Below are 27,424 nucleotides of genomic sequence, written 5' to 3' on the forward strand. Positions count from 1 at the left end.
CTGGCATTCCCAGTACCCAGAGGCACAAACAGCCCCCCCAGCCCAATAAATAGTGACTGTCTGTGGCACCTTACAGCCCCCCTGGCATTCCCAGTACCCAGAGGCACAAACAGCCCCCCCCAGCCCAATAAATAGTGACTGTCTGTGGCACCTTACAGCCCCCCTGGCATTCCCAGTACCCAGAGGCACAAACAGCCCCCCCCAGCCCAATAAATAGTGACTGTCTGTGGCACCTTACAGCCCCCCTGGCATTCCCAGTACCCAGAGGCACAAACAGCCCCCCCAGCCCAATAAATAGTGACTGTCTGTGGCACCTTACAGCCCCCCTGGCATTCCCAGTACCCAGAGGCACAAACAGCCCCCCCAGCCCAATAAATAGTGACTGTCTGTGGCACCTTACAGCCCCCCTGGCATTCCCAGTACCCAGAGGCACAAACAGCCCCCCCCCCCAGCCCAATAAATAGTGACTGTCTGTGGCACCTTACAGCCCCCCTGGCATTCCCAGTACCCAGAGGCACAAACAGCCCCCCCCAGCCCAATAAATAGTTAGTGTCTGTGGCACCCAGACATAGTGCTACCCCATGCCTGCCATACTATAGACACAGCTACATGACTATAATTGATACTGTTGCACAATTCTGACTTCCCATAATTCATAGCGAATCAAGATATTTTCTATTTTTTAATTCCTTGGCTCAACTTGCTAAAGGTTGAAATTTCCTCATTTTGAGGTTATTTTACCAGTAATTACATGTGACTAAGTTGAGGAATATTTGGTTGGGGAGAGGTGATACAGATGTAGCACATTTTACACCTGAATTAGATGCTGTGACGTGCAGTAGTCTCTTCACCTGTTCCTCAGATATAAATCATGAGCAATACATTGCAAGAGAGAGTTTTACCTCATATTTTAACTCATTAGCTATTACTTATCTACCCTTTGTGAATAAATCTCGTATGGCCACTCTACCAGACTATCTGCCATACTATTTAACTACATCACTTGAATAGGCCTTACTGTGAGCCCACCACATGGCACAGACTGACAGAAGCCCAGCGGCTAAGGCCGCCCTGGCCTCATCCAGTCCACCAATCACAGCTCACCTCAGTCATAGTAACAAGCGCCTTCAGCCAATCACAGATACCTCCCGCTTACCTCTTTTGTGAATGAAGATGTCGCTCCGTGGGATACCAAGAGGGGGGCCGTTGCTAAGGGACGAAGATTGATCTGCCAATAAGAAAGGAGTTAGGAAACGCAAAGCCGCTTAGCGTGGGCGGGAAAGACAGTAGGCTAAGGAGCCATGGCAACGATTAACCAATGGTAGGTGAATATCAGAGGTTATGGGCGGATTCAATTGATTGAGGCGATAATCCGCCAATTAATCTCGCAAGGTGTCTCGCCCAATTAACACTGCGAAAATGGCGAAATGGGCAGTTCGAGAATGAATGAAAATGACAAGAGCCAATCGGAGGATAAGTTGTAGGCGGAGTAGGTGTGGTTTCTGTATGACAGGAGCCTTGTTCTTCTCTTCACACACGGTGTTCAGCTGCTCTTCCGGGTGCCGTTCCATTTAGCCCAACCATTCCCGTGTTTCCCGTGGGACATGGCCACGGAGTCCCTGGCGGAGGTCCCGGTACCTGGCTGTAATTGCTTCTGGTACTTGGGTGTGGTAGCGGCCGTCTGGTGGGGGCTGAGGGCTGCATGGTGCTTGCTGGACGGTGCCCGGGTCTGGGTACTGGGGAGTGGAGCGCAGGTGGGCCCCAGGATCGGGAAATGGGCAGGTGAGTTTGTCCCAGGCATAAAAAGGGAGCTGTGGGGGGGGGGGGGGGTTAGGGAATGAAACAGCTGGGCAGGAACTGCTGAGAAGGCAGAGAGAGAGTCCATGGAGGGATGAGTAGGCTGGGGAGCTGGGCTTGTTACTGTGAGGGTGTGGGGCCAACTGCCTACTGTGTGGGGCGGGAATGTGCAAATAGTGCTGGGCAGTGACAGGGGGAAAGGTGGCACAAGAGAAGTTCTGGGGGGGCAGTGCAGGGTAAGGTGGAGACAGGGAGGAGCAAAGGAATGTGGGATCAGGGAAGTGGGAGGAGCAAGGGAATGTGGGATCACGGAAGGGGGAGGAGCAAGGGAATGTGGCATCAGGGAAGGGGGAGGAGCAAAGGAATGTGGCATCAGGGAAGGGGGAGGAGCAAAGGAATGTGGGATCAGGGAAGGGGGAGGAGCAAAGGAATGTGGGATCAGGGAAGGGGGAGGTGCAACCGGTAACCAAGGGGGTTGCAAGGGAAGTTGAAGCCAGGAAAGGGGCAGGTGCAAGCAAGGTGGGAACAGGGAAGGGGGAGGTGCAAGGGAAGGTGGGAACAGGGAAGGGGGAGGTGCAAGGGAAGTTGAAGCCAGGAAAGGGGCAGGTGCAGGCAAGGTGGGAACAGGGAAGGGGGAGGTGCAAAGAAAGCAGATGGTCAAACCAGGAGGGTGGGGGTTTAAGGGAAGGAGAAAGGGGGAGGTGCAAGGGAAAGGGGAACGTGAAACCAGGAAAGAAGGGGGGTTGCAAAGGAAGTTGAAACCAGGGAAGGGGTAATCAGGTAAGGAAGAATGCAAAGGAAGGTAGAATCAGGAAAGGGGGAGGTGCAAAGGAAGGGGAAGCAAGGAAAGGGGGAGGTGCAAGGGAAGGGGAAGCCAGGAAAGGGGGAGGTGCAAAGGAAGGGGAAGCAAGGAAAGGGGGAGGTGCAAGGGAAGGTGAAACCAGGAAAGGGGCAGGTGGAATCATGAAGGGGAGGTGCAAAGGAAGGGGAAGGGGAAACAAGGAAAGGGTGAGGTGCGAAGAAAGATGAAACCAGGAAAAGGGAGGGGGGGGTGCAGGGGAAGATGGAGACAAGGGGAGGTGGAAGGCGCACAAGAGAAGGTGGAAGCTCGAAAGGAGGTATTGCAAGGGAAGGTTGCAGGAGAGGTGAAAAAAAGAGGGGTGCAATTTAGGGTTAAAACAGGTGAAGAAAGGAGGGGCTTGTGCAAATGAAGGCAGAAACAGGAAAGAAGTGCGGGGGGATGTCGAAAGGGAAATGCAAGGGAAGTTGGGGGCAGATTGTGGGAGGTACAGGGCATAGTGGGGATCCAAGAGAGGCAGCACAAGGTAAGGTGGAGACTGAAGGGAGATGTGCAAGAGAAGGTGGAGACAGGAACAGGGGCGGTGCAAGGAATGCTGGAAACTTCAGAGGGGGAGGTTCAGGGGAAGGTGGAGACATGGGGACAGTGTAGGGCAAGGTGGAGCTGGTGCAAGGGGAGGTGGAGGCAGGCAAGGGATGGCACAAACAGGAAAGGGGGGGTACTAGGGTAGATGGAAGATGTGCAAAGCTGAGGGGGGACAGGAAGAAGGGTGGTTTAAATGAAAGAAACAAGGTGATGCAAAGGAAAGGAGAAACTTAAGGAGAGGGGAAGTGGAATAGGGAAAGGAAAGGTGATAAAGATGGTGGCAAAAGCCAAGCTGGGACACTGCAGGGCTGGGTACAAAGATAGAGGGAAATGGAAGGATGTGCAAAAGAATGGGGGCTCTTAGAGACATGATCGGAAAAGGGTTCAGTTACAATGTGGGGTATGTACCCAGGCTATACAAGTGACTGTAAATGTTGCCTGTAGATATATATAAATATATTTTATATACATTGGTTTTCACATAAAAGCAATAACCACAAAATAAGTGCGGTGTTTGGGCACATTTATTAGGCTCAATGGGGTCCTGCCGGGCTTTACCGGATTAGCCAACAGGCCTCACAGATAAGGTTGGTCAGTATGGAAGCAGGAATGTGATCAGTATTGGCCAGTATTGACGTTTGAGTTTTATTGTGGATTGGGACTATATGAGTAATGAGGAGGCTTGGTACGTGTGGGGGAGACTGATGAGAAGGTGGGTCTGCATATACAGGGACAGGCTGTGGGACCGAGGCTGCTGGGTATTCTCCGTATGCCTCCAATGAGGCCTGTATAGTGCTTTGTATGTGTATTATACTGCCTGTGGGGTTGCTGTGCGGGATGGGAAGCCCTAATTAGAAATGTTTCAATAATTAGATGAGACTTGTTAAGTTTACGTCATGAACGTGGACGGCAGTTCCTTGCGTAAGTTTGAGTATATATTGGCACTTTCATAAACCCAGACTGTACTCTGCAGTAATGGGGTCAGGGATGCACAAAGATTTGCCTACTATAAAACACACAAAGTAGAATCACAAAGCCAAAGTATTAATTATTTCCCTGTAATAAGCACAATTCAGCAGGAACAGCCCTCTACATTTGCTCATAGCCTGTACAGAGAGATACCATAAAACTATGGCAGCATAGGGATTCTCCTGTACTTAGTACAATTCAGCAGGAACAGCCCCTAAGTTTGCTCATAGCCTGTACAGAGAGATACCATAAAACTATGGCACATAGGGATTCCCCTGTACTAAGCACAATGCAGCAGGAACAGCCCCCTAAGTTTTCTCATAGCCTGTACAGAGAGATACCATAAAACTATGGCAGCATAGGGATTCCCCTGTACTAAGCACAATTCAGCAGGAACAGCCCCTAAGTTTGCTCATAGCCTGTACAAAGAGATACCATAAAACTATGGCAGCATAGGGATTCTCCTGTACTTAGCACAATTCAGCAGGAACAGCCCCTAAGTTTGCTCATAGCCTGTACAGAGAGATACCATAAAACTATGGCAGCATAGGGATTCATCTGTATTAAGCACAATTCATCAGGAACAGCCCCCTAAGTTTGCTCATAGCCTGTACAGAGAGATTCCATAAAACTATGGCATCATAGGGATTCCCCTGTACTAAGCACAATTCAGCAGGAACAGCCCCCTAAGTTTGCTCGTTGTCTGTACAGAGATACCATAAAATACATGACAATACCATAATACATGAACTACAGGACCCCCATCTGAAGCAAGGGAACCCCCCAGAATAGCCTTGCTCCCCCCCATACTTGTACTGATAAGGTAGAGCAGGGTTGGTGGACACCATTGGCAATTGGCATTATGCCCCTGACTGACCAAACAATGTTAAAATTTTTGCCTGGCACCCCAGCTTTTCCCACACTTGAGTAATATTACATATGATGAATATAGTAATGCAGTGTGAAGGGGGCACCGTACCCAGTCGTGCCAAGCAGAATCGGATTATCCTGCCCGTTCATACTGTACAGTATGTAGAGCTCTTTAGCGCCATCTACTGACCATCTTTGCCACTGCAGGGATTGTTACCGGTAAATGAAAGGGATTATTGCTACAAGGACAAACTCACACAGATTTTTGTTTTGTTCGTGCATTCTGGGGGGGGGGGGGGGGAATCTGCATTAAAGGTTTAAACTCAGGCTGTAACTCAGAGATGGAATTATCTCACAGTCCGTTTGCTCTCTGTTATATTATATTCAGGTTTTAAAGCACCACTTGGCAATATTAATTGATCATTTTAGCCACGTGTAGGCCTTTCCATCGACGACCCCTGTTGTTGCCGGTGGAAAGGCATTTTGGCGTGTTTAGTCGCCCGTGATACCAGATCGGGCAACTAACTTGCTCCATGGGGCATCAGCCTAAAGATCCTGATGTATTATTCTGTAAATGTAATAGGGAATTTAGATTGTAAGCTCTACCGGATGAGAATGATTTACGCATTCTCTGTAGTTCTCTGTAAATTGCCTGTTCTATAAATGAAATAGGAATCATAGTAACTGAGTCTGTCCAATCAACAGGTACCTGCTTTATGTTCTTATATCCAGTTATTTTAGTGCAGTGGAGGGATATATACATTTAGGAATGGGCAACCATCTTGGAATAGGGAATCCCACTTGGATGTAAAGAGGCCTGTTGGAATAAGGGTCAATATCATTTTAATGCAGCTCTTAATTGGAGGTTATTACTTGGTTTCATATGTAGATTACTGCTAAAGGATGCTGGGAGTTGTCATTCAAGAGCCAATGGAGGCTCCTTGTTTGACAACCCTGATAGAAAGTTTTATTGATCTTGGTCATTTGCCTATGGGACCAAACTGTAAATGATATCATAAATGGTGCCTATTGATGTCATCAGTTATAATCAGAGCTTAGTGATGTAATTTATGTCACATGACTCACTGAAGTACCCCCTGTTGTAAAATATGAGGATATTAGAAGTCACTTTGGAGTCCTATGACCTGTATAAAAGGCCTTTGGTGATGTAGAGACCATTTGCAGTTGGTGTTCATTTGTTCAGCAGCTCCCCAGTTTGGGATTTCAGCAGCTATCTGGTTACCATGGTCCAAATTAACTTAGCAACCAGGCAGTGGTTTGAAAGAGAGACTGGAATATTAATAGCAGAGGGCCTAAATAGAAAGAAAAGTAATAAAAACAAAAGTGTAGCCTCACTGAGCAATAATTCATGGTTGCTGGGGTCTGTGACCCCTGTTTAAAAGCTAGAAAGAATTAGAAGAGGAAGGCAAATCATTCAAAAACTATATATAAAAAAAAATAATGAAAACTTGCTAAGAATACGCTTTATTATATACTAAAAGAAGTTATATACCTGAAGGTGTACCACCCCTTTAATTGCACAGAGGCCCAATAACTAGTGACTGCAGCCCCTCTGGCATTTGCCAGACCCACAGATTGCCAGTCCGGGCCTGCCAGGAATGGTTGCAGCTATTACATTGTATGGAACAGGTATGGGACCCATTATCCAGAATGCTTGGGTCCTGGGGTCTTCCGGATAAGAGGTCTTTCTGTAATTTGTATCTCCTACCTAAAGTCTACTAAAAACATTATTAAAACAGTAAATAAACCCAATAGAGCTATTCTGCCCCCAATAAGGGGTAATTATATCTTAGTTGGGATCAAGTACAGGTACTGTTTTATTATTACAGAGAAAAGGGAATCATTTAACCATTAAATAAACCCAATAGGGCTGTTCTGCCCCCAATAAGGGGTAATTATATCTTAGTTGGGATCAAGTACAGGTACTGTTTTATTATTACAGAGAAAAGGGAATCATTTAACCATTAAATAAACCCAATAGAGCTGTTCTGCCCCCAATAAGGGGTAATTATATCTTAGTTGGGATCAAGTACAGGTACTGTTTTATTATTACAGAGAAAAGGGAATCATTTAACCATTAAATAAACCCAATAGGGCTGTTCTGCCCCAATAAGGGGTAATTATATCTTAGTTGGGATCAAGTACAGGTACTGTTTTATTATTACAGAGAAAAGGGAATCATTTAACCATGAAATAAACCCAATAGGGCTGTTCTGCCCCCAATAAGGGGTAATTATATCTTAGTTGGGATCAAGTACAGGTACTGTTTTATTATTACAGAGAAAAGGGAAATAATTTAACCATTAAATAAACCCAATAGAGCTGTTCTGCCCCCAATAAGGGGTAATTATATCTTAGTTGGGATCAAGTACAGGTACTGTTTTATTATTACAGAGAAAAGGGAATCATTTAACCATTAAATAAACCCAATAGGGCTGTTCTGCCCCAATAAGGGGTAATTATATCTTAGTTGGGATCAAGTACAGGTACTGTTTTATTATTACAGAGAAAAGGGAATCATTTAACCATTAAATAAACCCAATAGGACTGTTCTGCCCCAATAAGGGGTAATTATATCTTAGTTGGGATCAAGTACAGGTACTGTTTTATTATTACAGAGAAAAGGGAAATCATTTTTAAAAATGTGAATTATTTGATTAAAATGGAGTCTATGGGAGATGGCCTTTCCGTAATTCAGAAGTTTCTGAATAATGGGTTTCCAGATAAGGGGTCCGATACCTGTATCATAGAGTGTGGACCTAGGCAGGCTGCCCCCAGAGAGTCACTGGGGGTCATTTATCAACACTGAGCAAACTTGCCCATGGGCAGTAACCCATGGCAACCAATTTGTTGCATTCGTTGTTCTACCATGCCACTGACTGATTTGCTATGGGTTACTGCCCATGGACACATTTGCACAGTGTTGATAAATGTGCCCAAAGTAGTCCTAAAAAATATTTTAATTTCCATAATCTCTTTTTCATTGCAAAAAAAAAAAAATGTTTTTTTTTTTTTCTTCTTCCGGGCGCCTATTACAGCATTCGTCAACAGTTCCGTTCGTTTGTTATTAATGTGCCCCAGATAGAATTTTTTTTATTTATTTGGGAATGGGAAAGCTCTGCCTGTATGAATTGAAGTGTGAGCCCATTCATGCATCAGGAACACTGTGCTGAATGTAATCTCTTCACTGAGCAAAAGGACCAATGACTCGATGTGGCTGAGCCCTAGAAAAGCCGTGTCATGTGACAGTGGCATTGGTTTGTACACGTGCGCGGGGGGGGGGGGGAATAGGTGGGGGGGGGCAGAGCGTGCAGAAGAGACTGTCGAATACAGTTCTCCGATGCTCATTTTTCCCCCCGCGGGCTCGTGGTGTGTCTCTGTCTGTCTCTCCGCTCTTCTTGGGAAGGGAGCTCACACAATGTGCTTGGTACTTTTCCACTAAGAACTTTTCTACAAAGAAAAGCCGTCCCTTTAAAATAACCTATCTCTCTGCCCACGTGCCCAACCTGGTACCAGCTGGGAGGTTTGGTGGGTCTCTTTATAGGTGTCCTTGGCAGCAGAGGGTCAACCATGCCTAGTGGAGGTTTATATAGGAAGAACCCAAATGTTACTTTCATCGGGGTTGGGTGTCTGAAAAGTGGGAAAATGTAAAGTTGGGGTTCTACTGTGTTTGTAGAACTTCCTCAGTGCTCATTTTCTTTAGGGATGCACCAAATCCAGTTTTTCGGGTTCGGCCCTGAATCCATCCCAAGGGATTCGGCCGAATCCGAACCCTGTCGAAAAAAGGCCAAATACTGAACCGAATCCTGGATTCGGTGCATCCCTAATTTTCATACCTTCTTGCACATAGATAAGTGAATATTGCCACATTGCCCAAGCAATTGCTGAGCAAATCAGGTTGTTGCTTGGCTTCCTGCCCCAATCCAGGGGTCCATTAGAATTTTCCAGCTTTTCCCCATACATGGGCCAGTAAGCAAGGGCTGTATTTTGGGCAGTTTTTGGGGGCTGGCCCTGGGGTGCCTATATAGTTGATTTTCTTTCTTTTTTTTTTTTTTTAATTATAAATCCCCCCAGCAGATGCGGAATTGATGTCATGCGCAGTGGGCACGTGACATCACTTCCGCATCCGGGGGTGGGGGACGTATTTAGTTCCAGTGCCTAGAGTGGTACCGGACCTAAATACAGAGCTGCCAGGAAGCTGATAACGTGGCCATAGATTGATAATTATTTATTTTTATTTATGGGACTTAGCCTCCTAGGCTGCCATCAGCTTAGATGAGTTTTTTTTGCCTTTTTTTGTCAGCCAACAGTCGGGTTGAGCGTAATGGATGTGTGTATTTTTCATGTTTGTTTCTGTTGCACAGCTCTGTAGTTGTTTTGTTGCTCTGGGTCCAAGCAGTGGTTTGAATGACCTATTTCCAATAGGACAAGGTAGTAAATGGAGAGAGGTGTCATGATATACATGTCATGATTTAGTGACCTAAATGATTTTTTTGTACATTGGCCAGGTACTTTGGGCATCTGTATCAAGGAAAATCTGAAATGATTACTCCGGACCCGGTCCGGTTGCTATGTAAAGAAGAACTAACTTCACCCCCACTGGTTATAAACTCCTAGCCTATTGCATTTACCTACTGCTTAAAGCAGGGGTCCCCAACCTTTTTTACTCGTGAGCAACATTTAAATATAAAAAATGTTGGGGAGCAACACAAGCATGAAAGTTCCTAGGGGGTGCCCAAAAAGGGATGTGATTGGTTATTTGGTAGCCCAATGTGAACTGGCAGACTATGGGAGGCTCTGTTTGGCAGTACACATGGTTTTTTTTGCCCCCAAGCCAGAAATTCAAAAATGGGCACCTTCTTTGAGGCCACTGGGAGCAACATCCAAGGGGTTGGGGAGCAACATGTTGCCTCCGAGCCACTGGTTGGGGATCACTGGCTTAAAGTAAAGGTCCCCATACACGGGCCGATTCTAGCTGCCGATATCGTTCCCTTAGACTGATTCGGCAGCTAATCGGCCCGTGTAGGGGCACTACCGACGGGCCTGCCCGACCGATATCTGGCCTGAAATCGGGCAGATCTCGATTGGACAGGTTAAAAAATCTAGTTGATCGGCTCGTTGATGCGGCCTCCGGACCGACTTTGCCTATACCCGTCATTATAATTTGATCGTTTGGCCCCCGAATTAGCCTGGATTCTCCCGATATCGCCCACCTCTAGGTGGGGGATATCAGGAGAAGATGTCGCCAAGCGAGCGGATCTCAAGGTGTATGGGCACCTTAAGTTGTTCCGCTGTACGTGTAGGGTTGTGCGGAGGGGTTTATGGGAACGTTACCTCTGCTGGTACACTCCATGGCGGTGACTGCAGACTAGGAGCACGCTCAGCAATCACCGCCACGGAGCTTAGGGACTGAAGTGATGCGGCCAAACCACCATCTCAGCCCTCCATTTCTTCTTGGAGTCGGGGCAGGGGGACCAGCAGATAAACACAGTGGGGGGCAATATAATTTGAATGGCCCTCAGATGCACCCTAGCAGTATGTGACCCCCAAGCCTTTTCCTTTGATTGATCCATGTATCTAAATCAAGTTCTGGTCAAAGCCCCAAAAGAAAAACAAAATTCCAGCTCGATTCAAGTTTCTCCATTGACGGTGTTTTTTTTTTCTTGGTCTTTTTGTGTTGTTTTTGCTGTAACCCCTTGGGTATTAGGTGCCAAGCAGGCATTTTTACCTTCCCAATCCACCCACACACACACACGAGATTCTAAGTGCTCAGTCTGTTGCGAAGGCATCCCCTGTTGATTGGTGCTGATTAGAGGGCAGGTAGGCGCTGGTATTGCACTGCAGCCATACAGCCAGTTAAGGACACGCGTTTGGATTTTGCTTGGGTTGTTTGAGGTGAGGGAAGTTCTAAAAAAAAGCACAACTATCACTCTCACTTCCATTGCTGCCCCTCTGGCAAGCGTTGCAAGTCATACTACTTCTATGTAAATGCAACAATGTAACAAGCGAGAAACGCGTTAACGCTGTTAAACAGTTGCCTCCTAGTGTCAACAGGGCCGACCGGTAGCCACTTCCAACTGCCGATATAATCACAAATAGCTTTAAAACCACGCAAAGTTCCTAATGAATGTATATCGGAATATTGCTCGGAATCGCCGTTTCTGCCACGGGGCACCGTTTTATTTTGGGGGTTTGTATACCCTTTAAACCGAATCCGGTTTCTCTTTCACAATCTGCCCTTCGAGCTCACGACCCGACCATTTTTTTTATTTATGAATGATCCAGTCTCCGTGATTTCAGAAACCTTTTTTTCCATAGAAAAAAAAAAAATCTGTTCTCTGCAGAACAGAGGGAGCTGGAGAGCCGGCAGCAGGAAAATCCTGCCTTGACAACAAAAGCAAGGCTCGGCGCTCGCAGCTGATTGGAGGGCGCCAGCCTATGAGCACGGGCTGCCGTTTTCTGCAGTTTGAACAGGTGCAAGAGAACTCCCTGATTTATCAATGAAATAGACCAAATGTTACTTCTCAGCCAAAACGGCACGGAAACTTTGTGTCCCCCTCCGCCCCATTACTGCTCAGAAAAGCCTAATAAGCAAATGCACGAGGGGACAAGGACACCAGATGGACTGTTCTGTCCTTTCTCTATGACTACGGCGCTGATGAGAACAGCCTAGAACACCATAAAGACATCTGTTGCCGTCACGACCAAGTCGTTAATTATAGGGTCGTGCAGTGATATCCGTTATGTGTCCCTCCAGCTGTTTGGAACTACACATCCCAGAATGCTATGCAGCTAGTTGGCACTTGCTATTTCCAGAATTCTTTACTTTGCTCCATTAGGAATTGCCATTCCCATAATGCTCAGCAGGGAGTGGCAGTTCCCAGAATTCTGTGCTTTGCTCCAGCTTGTTAGTAAGTGCAGCTCTTACAAGAATGCCATGCTTGGCTCCAGATGTTAGGAATGCAACTCCCATAATGCTTTGCAGCTGGTAATAACTGCTCTCCACAATAAGAAAGGCTGTATTTTGCTTTATTAGCAATAAGTGTGTATGCAGGTAAAGAAAATCCTTTCATTTATGGTCATGGAACTGGATCATACAGGGTAGGGTATTTTAGCATGACAGTGGTAATGCCCCCCCCCGAACACATTGAAAGAAAAAAAAAAAAAACACAGGTCATCCTACTCTCTGCTTGGGGCAGAGAATATCTGGATATAAAGGCCATAGAGCATGTGTGTCACCATACAGTAACCCATATCTAGATGAGTACCGTATAGGGATGCACCGAACCCAGTTTTTTGTGTTCGGCCAAACCCCCGAATCCACCCAGATGGATTCGGCCGAATACCGAACCGAATCCTAATTAGAATATGCTAATTAGGATCCTGAAGGGTTAAAAAAATTTTCCCATAACATTTAATTTTTCCAAATGCTAATTAGCATATGCTAATTTATGCTCATTTGGATTTGGTTCCGCCAGGACCGTGGATTTGGCCGAATACCGAAGCAAATACTGGATTCGGTTCATCCCTAGTACCACTGCAACTCCCATAATGCTTTGCTACTGGTAATAACTGCTCTCCACAATAAGGAAGGCGGTATTTTGCTTTGTTTTATTAGCATTAAGTGTGTATGCAGATAAAGAAAATCCTTTCATTTGTGGTCATGGAACTGGGTCATATGGTGTAGGGCAATTTAGCATGACAGTGGTAATGCCCCCCCCCCCCCCCCGAACATATTAAAAGAAAAAAAAACAGGTCATACTGCTCTCTGCTTGGGGCAGAGAATATCTGGATAAAAAGGCCATAGAAAGTTTTTTGTTTTCGGCCGAACCCCCGAATCCACCCCGATTGATTCGGCCGAATACCGATCCGAATCCTAATTAGCATATGCTACTTAACCCTTCCAAATGCTAATTAGCATACGGTCCAGGACCGTGGATTTTGCCAAATCCGAACCCTGCCGAAAAAGGCTGAATCCTGGCCGAATACAGAACCGAATCCTGGACTCAGTGCATCCCTAGTATCGTAGCAAGAGATGCACCAAATCCACTATTTTAATATCCAAACAAACCCCAAATCCTTTGTGAAAGAATTGGTCAAATACTGAATCGAAATTAGGGATGGACCGAATCCAGAATTCAGTTCGGGATTTGGCCTTTTTTCAGCAGGGTTCCTGGCCGAACCAAATCCTTAAAAATCACGTGACATTTTGTCACCTGAACATGGAAGTTGAAAATTTTACGTGCGGGGCATATGCAAGTTAGGATTCAGTTCGGTATTTGGCAAATCTTTCAGGAAGGATTCGGGGGTTCGGCCGAATCTGAAAATAGTGGATTTGGTGCATTCCTAATCTGAACCCTAATTGGCACGTGCAAATTAAGGCAAAGAACCGCAGAGTAGTGAGGATGGGCCGATAACCGGGTCGGGCAGGTTCAGGTCAACCTCCACATTACATTTTCAGGCTACGGGCGACCTTCTGGCTTCTCTCTTATTCATTGGCGTGCACGCCCCCTCGTGGCGCGGGTCTATAAATAGAGGGGATTAGCTGGGTCGGGTTCAGGCTGGGAGTGGGCCGGTTAGGATCGGGTGTGGGATGAGAAAAACTCGACCCACATATCACTACCGTGCGGGTTTTTGGACTTGCAACAAAAAATCACATGATATTAAGGACTGTTTGGCCAAAGACATGAATTGGGCCAGATCCAAATCCTGCTGAAAAAGGCAGAATCCCAGATTCGGTGCATCCCTAACCATAACCAGAGCTGCTGTGCTTTTTCCATTTAAAACCTTCATTGACTTCCATGTAATTTACCCACAAGCGTTTGTTTGGCAATAGTTGCCCTAAGACAGACAGGACACCCTATTTGCCAGAGAGCCCAGTTCCATTGGCTTCTGTAAAAGCAATTCTTTTGGGGTGGGGGACATATATTTTTATTTTTTTTCCAACCCAGCAGTTTATTTGAATGCTGGGTCAGACCCAAAAATGAGTCTCCTCGACCCCCTTAAATAGCAAAAATGGTTCCTAAAATAAACAGTAGTATTAAAAATACAGTGAATAACCAATTTCAAACCAAGCCCCCAAAGGAGGGCTGTATTCAGGGTACCCCCTTTCTACCTTAACTCTAGCAAGCTTTAGGGGTGCCTATAGAACACACTCACTGGGGGGAATTTTGTCTTGGTGTGTTCCAAATAGGCACCCCTAAAGCTGCTGCCGAGTGCAGGTCCTCGGGCGTCTGTTTGATAACTATAGCCCTGGTCTCAGGAGAAAACGGTTATGTAACCAAAATTATTTGGCACTCCTTAGTGATGTTGGCTTGTTTCTCCTCTTAAATGGTGGCTGTTTTAAGGTGAAGACACACTGGGCTACTAGTAGCAGCTACTTTTTCTCCAGAAAAATCCCCTGCCATAGACAATACTGAGAACTGCCTCTGCTAAAATACACAACAATTATCGGTAAACTATCAACATTGTGTATTTTAGTAGCTGCTACTAGTAGCTCTGTGTGTCTTTCACCCTTAGGGCTCGGGCACACGAGAGAGTTTAGTCGCCCACAACAAATCTCCCTTGTTGCGGGCAACTAACCGCCCCGATCTCACCAGCGAAAATGTAAATCGCCGGTGGGATAGCATACGCAGCGGCGCGATCGCCAAAGTTGCCTCAGCGATTTCTGCAAATTTTACATTTTCACCGGTGGGATGTCATATACATACAATGGAGATTTTTTGCGGGCGACTAAACTCCCTCGTGTGCCAGAGCCCTTAGAGCCGTGACAAATCTCCCTTGTCGGGGGCGACTAATCTCCCCAAAGTGCCATCCCACCATCTTGAATGTAAATCGCCGGTGTGAGGGCATACGCAGCGCCGAAGTCGCCAAAGTTTCGGGAAATCTCCGTGCCGCGTATGCCATCCCACCGGCAATTTAAATTCAAGACGGTGGGATGGCATTTCAGGGAGATTAGTCGCCCTCGACAAGGGAGATTTGTTGCGGGCGACTAATCTCCCCGTCCGTCGCAGCCCTTAGGGATGCACCAAATCCAGCATTCATTTCGGGATTTGGCGAAGATTCGGCCTCTTTCAGCAGGACTTGCATTCAAGCGTCTGGCCGAACCCAGTCCGAATCCTTAAAAATCACGTGACTTTTGGTTAAATTAACGCGGAAGTAAACATTTTGTTTTTTTAAATTGAAGCGTTAGGATTTGGATTCCGTTCACTATTTGGCTGAATCTTTCACAAAGGATTCGGCCAAACCCCGAAACCCCAGATTTGGTGCATTCCTACTGCCATTTGTCTGTGATCCGACCCTGGAACCAAACTTGGAATTTCCCTAGATTTATTGCCTTGACTTTTTCCTTGGCATAATGATATTAATGATATTAAGTTGGTACAATGATATTGCTCATAAAAAAGAGAAGCAAGAATCAGCGACATAAGGCAAAACCAATACAAATTTCTTTTCAGATTTAGTTTTTCAATACGACCCGAGCACCATCCACAATTTTTTTTTCTCCCCTTTTTCTTTTCCCCCCCTTTCTCTAATCCCCTCTCTTTGCAGATCCTTTCTGGAGAGACGTGCCAGCGAGAGTGTTTGTATTCCGGTGGCGTAGCTAAGCCAGACAGGTCTGCAACAGAGTGCTTTATTTTTAGACTCTTCATTGCCATTTTTATCCTGTAAAAATATTCATCAGTGTCTGTGTGACAGGCAATCCGGTTTTATAAATATTCCACAGCCCTGTTCCCTTCAGCCTCATTATCAGATTTACTCCTCATTTGTGCCCCCCCTACATTCTAACACCGACCCCCTTATTTCTTACCCATCCACCTCAAATTAGAATGAATGAAGGTGCAAGGTGGAGTTTTTTTTTATTTATTATTATTCTAATTTATTCACTTGGTTGTTTCATTTCTCTGATGTTTAGCGTCACGCGTTTCACTCATTTCCACGTACGTTGCTGCTTACGTATTCACTATTATTGTTACTCCTGCGCGAAGCGTTCAGAAGGACAAAAAAGCCTCAAAGCTCCCTTTAGAATTTAATAGAAGGGGGTAATTTTCATTTGCAATTTTCGTCCGTTTCCAAAAATAAACCGTGGACCGGTCATCGTACTTGGAGCAGAAATGATGCACGTTTTTTTTTTAACCAGTTTATAATCGGGAGGCTGAAATTTCTACCAGAAATGTCTTTTCTGAATAAATGGGCTTTGTGGTTTGCGCTACAAATTGTGTTTTGCTCTTAAAATTGCTTCTCAAGATAATTTAGTCTTAGTTGGAAATTCAAAGTAAAAAAAAAACAAACAATCCACCTATCGATTATGGAAAATTTTCCCTTTGTACAATATCAGATGATATGCTTCATCCAATACATCGATATTGTGTGAAAAACACATTATTTGTACGGGGCCTTCAGTCCTGAAGGTCATAAATGGCAATTAAAATTTGCTCATTGAGCACCGAATCCAGAATTTGGTCTGGGATTTGATAGATATGGCCAAATACCAAGGGGTTTTTCTCGATTCAAGTTTGTTTGCACAAAAAAAACCCTTAAATTTAAGTTATTGTTCAAAAATGTCTTTATCAAGTGCAAAAAACCCAAAAACTGGATTGTAAAACTTCGGCATCCACAGTAAATGCTTGTGAGTTTCTATAGAAGTCCATGGGATTTGCCCTAGGCAAAGTCAAGCCATATTTTCAATTCGAGATATTTGAGCTTTGGAGTTTTATTCGAGTTTGTAAACTTGAAGATTTGAAATATTTGAGGTTTTTTTATTCGCACAAGTTTATCAAATTAATAAATTATTATTATTATTATTAACATTTATTTATAAAGCGCCAACATATCCCGCAGCGCTGTACAATAAGTGGGTTTCATACACTGGACATACAGAGTAACATATAAAGCAACCGATACAAGAGGTGAAGATAGTCCTGCCCAAAAGAGCTTACAGTCTATAAGGAGAAAGGGTTGAGACACAAGAGGGTTGATTCACTAAAGGTCGATAAGCGTTATTGCATGCTTTTTTGCGTTAAAATTGATTTGGTAAAGTATTATCGCATGCGTTAAGTCGCAGATCGCGTGCGTTAAATAGCACGCAACCGAATGCGTTAATTTTAACGCATTGTGTTAATTAGCAAATAGAAATCGTATTAACGCATGATTCACAAATACATATGAAGTGTTAAACGCGCTAAATATCGCATTAGTCTATGCAAAAATTAACACCTACTTGGGGCAGGCGGTAATTATAGAAAAGTACAGTTCATGAGCTTTTGGCAACAAAATAAGGACTTTGCAGTGGGATTTTTTCGCACGCGGCGAGAATTTGTGCGCGCTGTGTTAATTAGCGCACGTTGCATCAAATACCGCATGAAAATAGTCTTAGCGACTTAAATATCGCAGACAGCATCACGTCTAAATTAACGCAAGTATTCTTTTAGTGAATCGTGCGTTAAAACGCGAAAAATAAGACACAATAACATTTTTAACACATGCTATAAATAGTGCTCATTTCAACGCACCTTAGTGAATCGGCCCATGGGTGTGGGAATGGGCATGACAAGATACACGAGAATTTGAAATGCGTGTTTAATCGATTTTAGAGAAACAAACTCAAATTCACAAACTCGAAAATAAGTGACCTGAGTAAGAACCTGTAAGGAGAAGGAAAGGTTCAATGACTGGGGGGGTACCAAATGTTGGGCCCCCGCACCAGTACTTACCCGATACTCCAAAGCGGTGCTCCTGTTCACCGAAAACTTCACTGGTCCGAGATAACTTCTCTAGGATCACCACAAACCACGTAGTCATTTTTCTAACATTTCTCTTGGGCCCAGGGCCCTTTGCACATGTGCAGCAGGGGGAAAAGCCGACCTTTTGCTTCCAAGCTTGACTATTTGCTCTACTGCACACCTGCATCAGGACTGAATGTAGAAGAAGATCCAAAAGAAGGTGGTGACGTGGCGCTCCTGCAGTGGTTCCCCAGGCCAGTGCACTTTTCAGCCAATAGGAACACCAGCCCAGGGTATCAGGTAAGCATTATCGCTTTCCTTTATTTCCTTAGTCATTTATGAAGGATTCGGGCAAATCCCAAACTGGAAACCAAACACTGATTTCCTTGCATGACCAAGTCATGTGATTTTAAGGGTTCGGATTTGGTTTGGCTTGGATACAGTCGAATCATGCTGAAAAATGCTTTGATTTGATCTGAACCGACCCCTAACCCAAATATTTGCATTGCAATCCTTAGCAAGCCTAATTGGTGACCATTTATGGTCGTTTGGCCTTCAGCGAGTGTATACAGCATTATAAAAGGTAGAGATAGTTACTCATGAACCTAACTTAAGGTGCCCATACACCTTCAGATCCGCTTGCTTGGCGATGTCGCCAAGCGAGCGGATCTTCTCCCGATATCCCCACCTACGGTCTAAGGGAGCGATATCGGCAGCCAGAATCGACCCGTGTATGGCCGTCTTTACCAGTTATATTGACCAGCAACAACTGGTTTGGCTTGTGGGCTATAGGCCAGTTTGTAAGTGACTAGATGTTTATATTTCTCCTCAAAATGCAACTCATCTTGTGGTGAACCCAAAGTTGATGTAGAGGGATTTTGGAAGCAACACGAAGGTTGCCGAGAAGCATCATCCTGCAGTGTTGATTAGTTATTGTCATTGGGGACACTCTTTATCATGTTCCTTGCTCCATAGTTTGTAACTGATCATGTTTTGGGCATGACCTTCTGAACTTAAGGTGGCCATACACGGGCCGATTCCAGCTGGCAATATCGGTCCTTTAGACGGATTCAGCAGCCTATCGGCCCGTGTAGGGGCACGAACGACAGGCCTGCCCAACTGACATCTAGCCTGAAATTGACCAGATCTCAATCAGGCAGGTTTGGGGACCGCATGGGCTCATTGATGTGGTCCCTGAACCAACAGCGCCTATACCCGCTGTTCTAATTCGATCGATTGACTCACCTTAAGGTGGGGATATCGGGAGAAGATCTGCTCGCTTGGCGCCCTCGTCAGGCAATCGGATCTTTTTCCGATCCAGCTAAGATCCGATCGTTGTTGAGGTTGCCAAGTGAGCAGATCTTTTCCTGATCTCCCCACCTACGGGTGGCCGATATCGGGCTAATTCGGTCAATTTGATCGATCTGGTCCATGTTTCAACTAATTTTCAAACCTGGCCAATTGAGATCTGCCTGATTTCAGGCCAGATGTCGGTCGAGCAGGCCCATCGATATTGCCCATACATATCGGCTGTGTATGGGCACCTTTGGAAATGGCTATGGCCTTATCCCTGCACTCTGTAGAGTGTGCAATAACATTTTAATTGATTGGACGTAATCAAATCCACATTAAGTGCTGTTATTGTAATGTGAGCCAGTCATTGTGTATCTTGGAGATATTATTACTAAACTTAAATACCTCCTAGTATCTACTCATTGTATTTGGTGTCTTCTGGCTCAATGGGGGACCTACTTCCGAGGTCTCCCATTGGAGATTTGGGTGAGTGCTTATTTGTGCCCTGGGTACCCCTGGAACTATAGCGGGGTGACTGTAACCCCAATGTTTCTATATATCTGTAACCTTGTTATGGGCTAAGGGGGCCCAGCCTGAAGGCCAGTTAGGGGGGATTTGGGGTGAGCGCTTATTTGTGCCCTGGGTACCCTTGGAACTATAGCGGGGTGACTGTTACCCCAATGTTTCTATATATCTGTAACCTTGTTATGGGCTAAGGGGGGCCCAGCCTGAAGGCCAGTTAGGGGGGGATTTGGGGTGAGTGCTTATTTGTGCCCTGGGTACCCCTGGAACTATAGCAGGGTGACTGTTACCCCAATGTTTCTATATATCTGTAACCTTGTTATGGGCTAAGGGGGCCCAGCCTGAAGGCCAGTTAGGGGGGGATTTGGGGTAAGTGCTTATTTGTACCCTGGGTACCCCTGGAACTATAGCAGGGTGACTGTTACCCCAATGTTTCTATATATCTGTAACCTTGTTATGGGCTAAGGGGGCCCAGCCTGAAGGCCAGTTAGGGGGGGATTTGGGGTAAGTGCTTATTTGTACCCTGGGTACCCCTGGAACTATAGCAGGGTGACTGTTACCCCAATGTTTCTATATATCTGTAACCTTGTTATGGGCTAAGGGGGCCCAGCCTGAAGGCCAGTTAGGGGGGATTTGGGGTGAGTGCTTATTTGTGCCCTGGGTACCCCTGGAACTATAGCAGGGTGACTGTTACCCCAATGTTTCTATATATCTGTAACCTTGTTATGGGCTAAGGGGGCCCAGCCTGAAGGCCAGTTAGGGGGGGATTTGGGGTAAGTGCTTATTTGTACCCTGGGTACCCCTGGAACTATAGCAGGGTGACTGTTACCCCAATGTTTCTATATATCTGTAACCTTGTTATGGGCTAAGGGGGCCCAGCCTGAAGGCCAGTTAGGGGGGGATTTGGGGTAAGTGCTTATTTGTACCCTGGGTACCCCTGGAACTATAGCAGGGTGACTGTTACCCCAATGTTTCTATATATCTGTAACCTTGTTATGGGCTAAGGGTTATAAGCTCGGTGTCCATGCTTTTCATTCCCTGCCTCCATGTTGCTGTGAGTTGTTCCCGTAGCGGGAAGATGCAGGGAGTTGCTGCTGTCTGATTAACGTGCAGCCCGCATACTCCTCATCTTTGTTCTTTGTTAAATACGAGCTGGCATCTGTTCGACTGCGTTAGCTTTCAGTCTCGGGGAATTCAGCGCTTGCTAAATTCGGCTCTGCAGAACCGCTGCCCTGTTTGCTTGAATCAATTGGGGCTGCTATTTTTAGCAACAAAGGGGAATTGAAATAGCAATTTTCTTTCCATGTAATGGATCCCCAAGAGGAACAATGATGCAAGTTCTCTGTCATTCCTCCCTCCTCTCGTGCCCCCCCCTACATACCCCCTTATCTCCCCACCGCCACCTCCCTTCCCAAAAGGGAAAGGCAGCTGTCACGGCTTGCAGCAGTATTCATCTTTAATCAATGGAGGGTTTTCTGATTTCAGGTGTTATGGGGGGGGGGTAAGAAAATAAAGAGGGGTCACAAAGAAGGTCCTGCTTGAAATCGTGCTCCGTCTGGGCTCTTTGGGGGTGCAAGAATAGACAGAGCTACTATAAATATCCCATTGGCTTGCAGTGTTCCTCCAGTCTATTTCTGATGTTTGATTTAGATAAGGTTGATTGGGTAGCTGCTAAAAATATCTGTTCCCAGAAAGTTGAGGACAAAGTGAGTAGAATATTTTTAACCCACACAGTCTGGAGCTCTCCTCTCGACTGCAAATGATTTGCTTGATGGGAGCCTTTACATCCACCGGCTATGGCTGCAGAATGTATAATGAGCCGAGCAGGCATTGCTGAAGGCTTTGTGTCTATATATATATATATATATATATATATATATATATATATATATATATATATATATATATATATATATATATATATATATATAGCATAAAAGCGCTCAACGAGGATGCAACACTCTCTATAACAGGTCCGATGTGAGAGATGCAAATTGGTGCAGATACAGGTAGCCACAAATCATGGATAACTTGAAAACTCTTAAAGAGATATTATACCATAGAAAAATAATATAGAATATAGAGTAAGATAGAACTTCTTAGAGCTAAAGATTGGACAGATTTTGGCTGCTGATTTGGCTTTTACGAAGGTCTTAATGGGATCAAAACATTTGCTGTATCCTAATGACATTGCAGTTGGCTAGTCTGGATACTGGTCTTGCCTCTGTCTGTTCGTTTGTGTGCCCCTGGGCTTCATAAGCGCCACCGTAAGATTTGATAAATGGTCCAAGGACTAGACCAGTAAGCCCCAACCAGTGGCTCGGGGTAACATGTTGTTCCCCAACCCATTGGATGTTGCTCTCAGTGCCCCCAAACCAGGTAGTTGTTTTTGAATTCCTGACTTGGCGGCAGATTGAATATAAACAAGATCTCCTACCAAGTAAAACCCCCTGTAAGCTGATAGTGTGCATAGAGGCCCAGAATAGCCAATCACAGCCCTTATTTGGTACCTCCATGAACTTTTATGGTGCTTGTGTTGCTCTCCAAGTCTTTTTACAATGGACTATGGCTCATATGTAAGCAAGGTTGGGACCCCTGGGCTAGACACTCAGATCATACATATTTAGCTGTGTGTAAGTCATGCATAGACTCACTTATTCAGTTATCAAGACAAAGGAATGGTTCTTTATGGGAAACACAAGTACGGGCAACCTTTATTTATATCATATAAAAGGACAAGCCACATCCGTACTTTTTACTGAGGGAATTGGCATGCCTAAAGGTCCCCATACACGGGCCGATTGTAGCTGCTAATATTGGTCACTTATTGGCCTGTGTAGGGAAACGACGCCCGTACCTGAAATTGGCCAGATATCGATCGGGCAGGTTAAAAGATTCAGTCGCATCGGGGACCGCATCGGCTCATTGACGAGGTCCTTGAACCGACTGCCCCATTGCCGCCATCATATTTCGATCGTTTGGACCCAGGGCCTATAAGTTGCCTGATATCGCCCACCCGTAGGTGGGGATATCAGGTGAAGATCCGTTTGCTTGGCGACTTCACCGAGCGAGCAAATCTTCACATGTATGGGCACCTTTACATTGATGAAGAAGATACACTTGGAGATACATAGAGATGGCCAGTCCTATATAGTATCCAACTAATAGATGAATAACCTATGAGAGGCCATGTACAATATGCCCACCTATCTGTTATTGTGTTCACTTAGGTCTATAGCCACAAAAATTGATATTTTTAAACCTAAGCAATCAAAGAACTGATCGGTATCCATGGTACATAGATATTAGTCAGGATAGTCCATCCAGCATACATGTTCTTAAATGTTGCTTATGATTTAATTGGGAGCTGTATGGCCAAATCTATTGGCATGTATTAAAACGCCCTAGATGAAGACAAACTGGAGAGGAGTAGAGAGTAATAAGCACAACCAAATATTGTAGGGACACTTGCCAGATATTTTGCTAATGTGGTAGGATATGAGTTTAGTATTAAAGTGGCTGAGATAGAGATCTCCTTACGGATAAATTCAGAGATGGTTTTCCAGAGGTACGGAGCAGAGCACGGGGTTGATAGAGAAAAGCCACCATGGGAAAGCACAAGCAAAACAGTTCATGGATTAAAGTGTAAAAGCAGAGTATTGGAAGGACGCAAGAAAAAGTGGAAATCCAGTTAATGGTAGATGGAGTAGGGGTACAAAAGGGTTTGAACAAAGGAGGGTATTGGAAGGCAGGGATGGGAAGAAAAGGATTTAAGATGGCAAAAGGTGTAGTTGGAAATGTTTGGTTTTATACAACACTGAGGGGGACATTTACTAATACACGAACGCTCCCAGCGTATTTCCGTATGACCAAGGCCGAATCACTGATACGCTAGTATATTGTTATATCTCTACTAATGGTGGCCCTAACCAAAAACTGGCCCTGCTCTGGGCAATGGTTGGACCTTCAAAGGGGGTTCAACAGGGACATCCCATGAGATTAGTAGGAAAGAGGTTTCACCTTCAGGGCTGACGGGATTTTATACAGTGAGTGAAGTTGTTGAATTCTCCCCTTGAAGTGATTGTACTGGCAAATACATTCTATACATGTAGCTACTGGTTTGTTGGTATAAATAAGAACAGCACAATGGCTGCTTGATTTGATCCTGATTAAACTGACCCTGGTGTATATGAACGTTGGTGTGTCCCTGGCAGCAAATAAGATTATAAGCTCCACTGGGCCGGGGACTGATGTGAATGATTAAGGATTTTACTTAAAGCTCTACAGAATATGTTGGGCCCCATATTAATAAACCGGAATAATAAGAGATATATTATTTACCAAATGGCTTCCACTGACTCTTAGGTAAACATTAGTGAAAAAGATGTTCTGATGCTCCAAGTATGACTCCAAGCATGGAAGGATTACCCATAGGTTCTGTAGCTATGCCTACTGGCCATAGCAACTAGAAAGGACTGCCACTTTCAGGTTGGAGAGGGGCAATTACCACTCTTTTCAGCATAGGTAGCTTGCCAAAGCAGGCATGGAATAGAGGGGTCCTGCATTGTGATATTAAGGAGAGAAGAGAGATGCTTATTTGTAGCCATTATACTCAATTGTGAGTGGCCACATGGGAAAGGTAAGAAAGATGGCGGCACTTGGTTACTTTTTTTTCAAGGCCCAGTAAATGATTTTAATTGGATTGGAATTGAATTAATTCCCTTATAGGCACCACCTCTTACTGTTAGGAGGGGCCTGACCCCAAAGGAGGCTTTTAATGTGAATTCCAGATTTTGACTGCCACAAAGACACTGTACAAGTGCCAAAACTAATATTCTTATTTCAATTTTCTCCAATACAGTGGTTACCGGTGCCACCGATGGGATCGGAAAAGCCTATGCTGAAGAGGTGAGACTTGCGCCTTCCTAAAGTGCTGATACTCTTATTCACACACATTGATAAACCTTACCCCAGCCCTGATACCCCACCACCCTTTCCTGGCAAGTTCTATTTCCTGCATATCATGTACAGTGTGGGTTTGCACAGACCCGAGCCCCTGCATTGCATGTATGTATGTATGTGTGTGTGTGTGTGTGTGTGTGTGTGTGTGTGTGTGTGTGTGTGTGTGTGTGTGTGTGTGTGTGTATGTATATATAAATGAAGATAGAGAGCGGGGGAAATAGAGAGGGGTAGAGGGAAAAGAGAGAGGGGTAGAGGGAAAAGAGAGAAGGGTAGGGGGAAAAGAGAGAGGGGTAGAGGGAAAAGAGAGAGTGAGAGGGAAAAGGGAGAGGGCTAGAGGGAAAAGAGAGAGTGAGAGGGAAAAGAGGGAGGGGTAGAGGGAAAAGAGGGAGGGGTAGAGGGAAAAGAGGGAGGGGTAGAGGGAAAAGAGGGAGGGGTAGAGGGAAAAGAGGGAGGGGTAGAGGGAAAAGAGAGAGGGGTAGAGGGAAAAGGGAGAGGAGAAAAGAGAGAGGGAGAGGAGAAAAGAGAGAGGGAGAGGAGAAAAGAGAGAGGGAGAGGAGGAAAAGAGAGAGGGGTAGGGGGAAAATAGAGAAAGCGAGGGAGAGGGAAAATAGAGGGGTAGGGAAGAGAGAGAGAGGGGTAGGGGGGAAATAGAGAGAGAGAGAAAATAGAGAGAGGGAAAAGAGAGAGGGAGAGAAACTATACATATAGAGAGAGAGAGCTAATAGATTGCTTCTGATGCACCCTATCCATCTTTGCATATCTACTTTGTGTCTCTATGCACAATATATATTTATATGTAGATCATGATCCTTATTTTGATATTAATATATATATATTTATTTATTTATTTTACAGCTCGCAAAGCGGGGAATGAATATCGTTCTGATCAGCAGATCTCCTGAAAAACTCGAAGAGGTCGCTAAACAAATAAGTGAGTTCTATACTTGGAAATGAGCCTTGTTCAATGGGCTGACCCCGCAGTCCCCTCAGTTTGTATATGTGTCTTCTAGGTTACGTCCTTGTCATTGTCGGGAGGTGAAATCTACAAGATCAGGGATTTAAAGGTGTTGTTCACCTTTAAAATTATCTTTAACTATGACATAGACATTGCTATTCGGAGACAACTTGCAATTGGTTTCCATTTTTTATTCTTTGTGGTTTTCCAGTTATTCAGCTTTTTGTTTTTCTCTCCAGTTTGGAATTTAGCAGCTATCTGGTTACTAGGGTCTTGTTTCCCTTAGAAACCAGGCAGTGGTTCAAATAATAGATGGGAATATGAATAGGTGAGGGAGTGAATATAAAGATAAGGAATCAAAAAGTAACAATAACAAACTGTAAGTTCACTTGGATCAGTGACCCCTATTAAAAAGCTGGAAAGATTTACAAGAGAAAGGCAAATAATTGAAAAACTATAAATAATGACGACCAATCATGATGTTGGGCTCGGAGGCGGTCCTAGTCTTTGCTCCGCCCTTAAGCCTGACATAGTAGATGTGCGTTCACCACAGTAGCCATAGCAGAAACACCAACCCCCATGTGTAATAAAAGGTACCATGTTTGCCTAGGTGCAGTAACCCATAGCAACCAATAAGATGGTTGCTTTTAAACAGATGACTAATAAATGCTACCTGCTGATTGGTTGCTATGGTTTACTACTCCTGGGCAAAGGTAGTGCCTTTTATTAGTCCAACAAAGGTTAAGAACTGAAGTGGGCAAGAGGAAAGTGTTTGAAACAGTATAATTAATAGATATTGTAACATATCTGCTCAATGTCATAATCCTTATTAGCCAATCAGATACTGGCTTTCTTTTAATCGTTGCTGCAGTCGACAAGTGAAAGATAATTGCTGATGGGTTGTTGTTAGGGTACAATTTTGATCCTCAAATACGTATGAAATATATGTATTTCTGCCTTGTGTTTTATAATGAAGAAAGTCAAAATGGCCCTGAACTCTAAGCTGCTGGAGCCTTTAGCCCATTCTCTTTAATTCCCACACTTGGGTTGGGGGCGCAGTATGTTAGGCACACCCCACTCATTATCATTGCTAATCTCAGAGCCGAGGCCAGTGCTCCTCTCTGCTGATAACTGCCCCGGCCTGGGGTATTGTTGCACCACCATCTTCCTTTCTGTCCCCACCATCCTCACTGCTGCTCTGGTTTAGGGCTGGCCGTTCATGGGAATTTATATAGCGGCTTATGTAGTGGTTATAATGCAACAGGATACATACATGGCATTTCCACCTTTTAGGATGAAGACACAGGGAGCTACTTAGTTGCAGCTACTTTTTCACGGTTACTAAACACCAGAAAATCCCCTGCCATGGACAATACTGAGAATTGCCTCTGCTAAAACACACGTAGAGACAATTATCAGTAAATGATCAGAATTGTCTTTTTCTGTAGCTGCTACTAATAGCTCAGTGTGTCTTCACCCTTAGGGCTGTGGCACACGTGGAAATTAGTCGCGGGCGACTAATCTCCCCGAAATGGCATCCCACCGGCAAAAATGTAAATTGCATTTAAAATGGCATACGCGGCGCCACGTTTTCCCCCGAATTCGCAGAAGTTTCCTCTCAAGGCTACTTCCACGATTTCGGGGAAATCACGGCGCCGCGTATGCCATCCCACCGGCGGTTTACATACTTGCCAGTGGGATGGTATTTCGGGGAGATTAGTCGCCCGCGACAAGGAAGTTTTTTCACGGGCGACTAGTCCCCCCGTCTGCCACAGCCCTTAGGGTGAAGACACACTGAGCTACTAGTAGTAGCTACTTTTTCATGGCTGCTAAACTCCAGAGAATCCCCTGCCATAGACAATATTGAGAATTGCCTCTGCTAAGACACATGTAGAGACAATTATCAGTAAATGATCAGCATTGTGTAAT

At 45.0% G+C, this 27,424-nt stretch overlaps 1 protein-coding gene across 1 annotated transcript in view; it reads left to right on the forward strand.

Annotated features, from left to right (window-relative positions):
* Positions 1–1,558: 1,558 nt before the first annotated feature.
* The window catches only part of hsd17b12 (hydroxysteroid (17-beta) dehydrogenase 12), a 51,654-nt gene continuing 25,788 nt past the window's right edge, over positions 1,559–27,424 (forward strand). The window contains exons 1-3 of the mRNA NM_001017234.2: positions 1,559–1,782; positions 24,440–24,486; positions 25,396–25,471. Of these exons, the coding sequence (NP_001017234.1) occupies positions 1,605–1,782; positions 24,440–24,486; positions 25,396–25,471 (301 nt within the window). The 5' untranslated portion in view covers positions 1,559–1,604. The remainder of the gene's footprint in view (positions 1,783–24,439; positions 24,487–25,395; positions 25,472–27,424) is intronic.

The sequence above is a fragment of the Xenopus tropicalis genome, chromosome 4 (assembly GCF_000004195.4).
Source record: "Xenopus tropicalis strain Nigerian chromosome 4, UCB_Xtro_10.0, whole genome shotgun sequence".
Taxonomy (NCBI): domain Eukaryota; kingdom Metazoa; phylum Chordata; class Amphibia; order Anura; family Pipidae; genus Xenopus; species Xenopus tropicalis.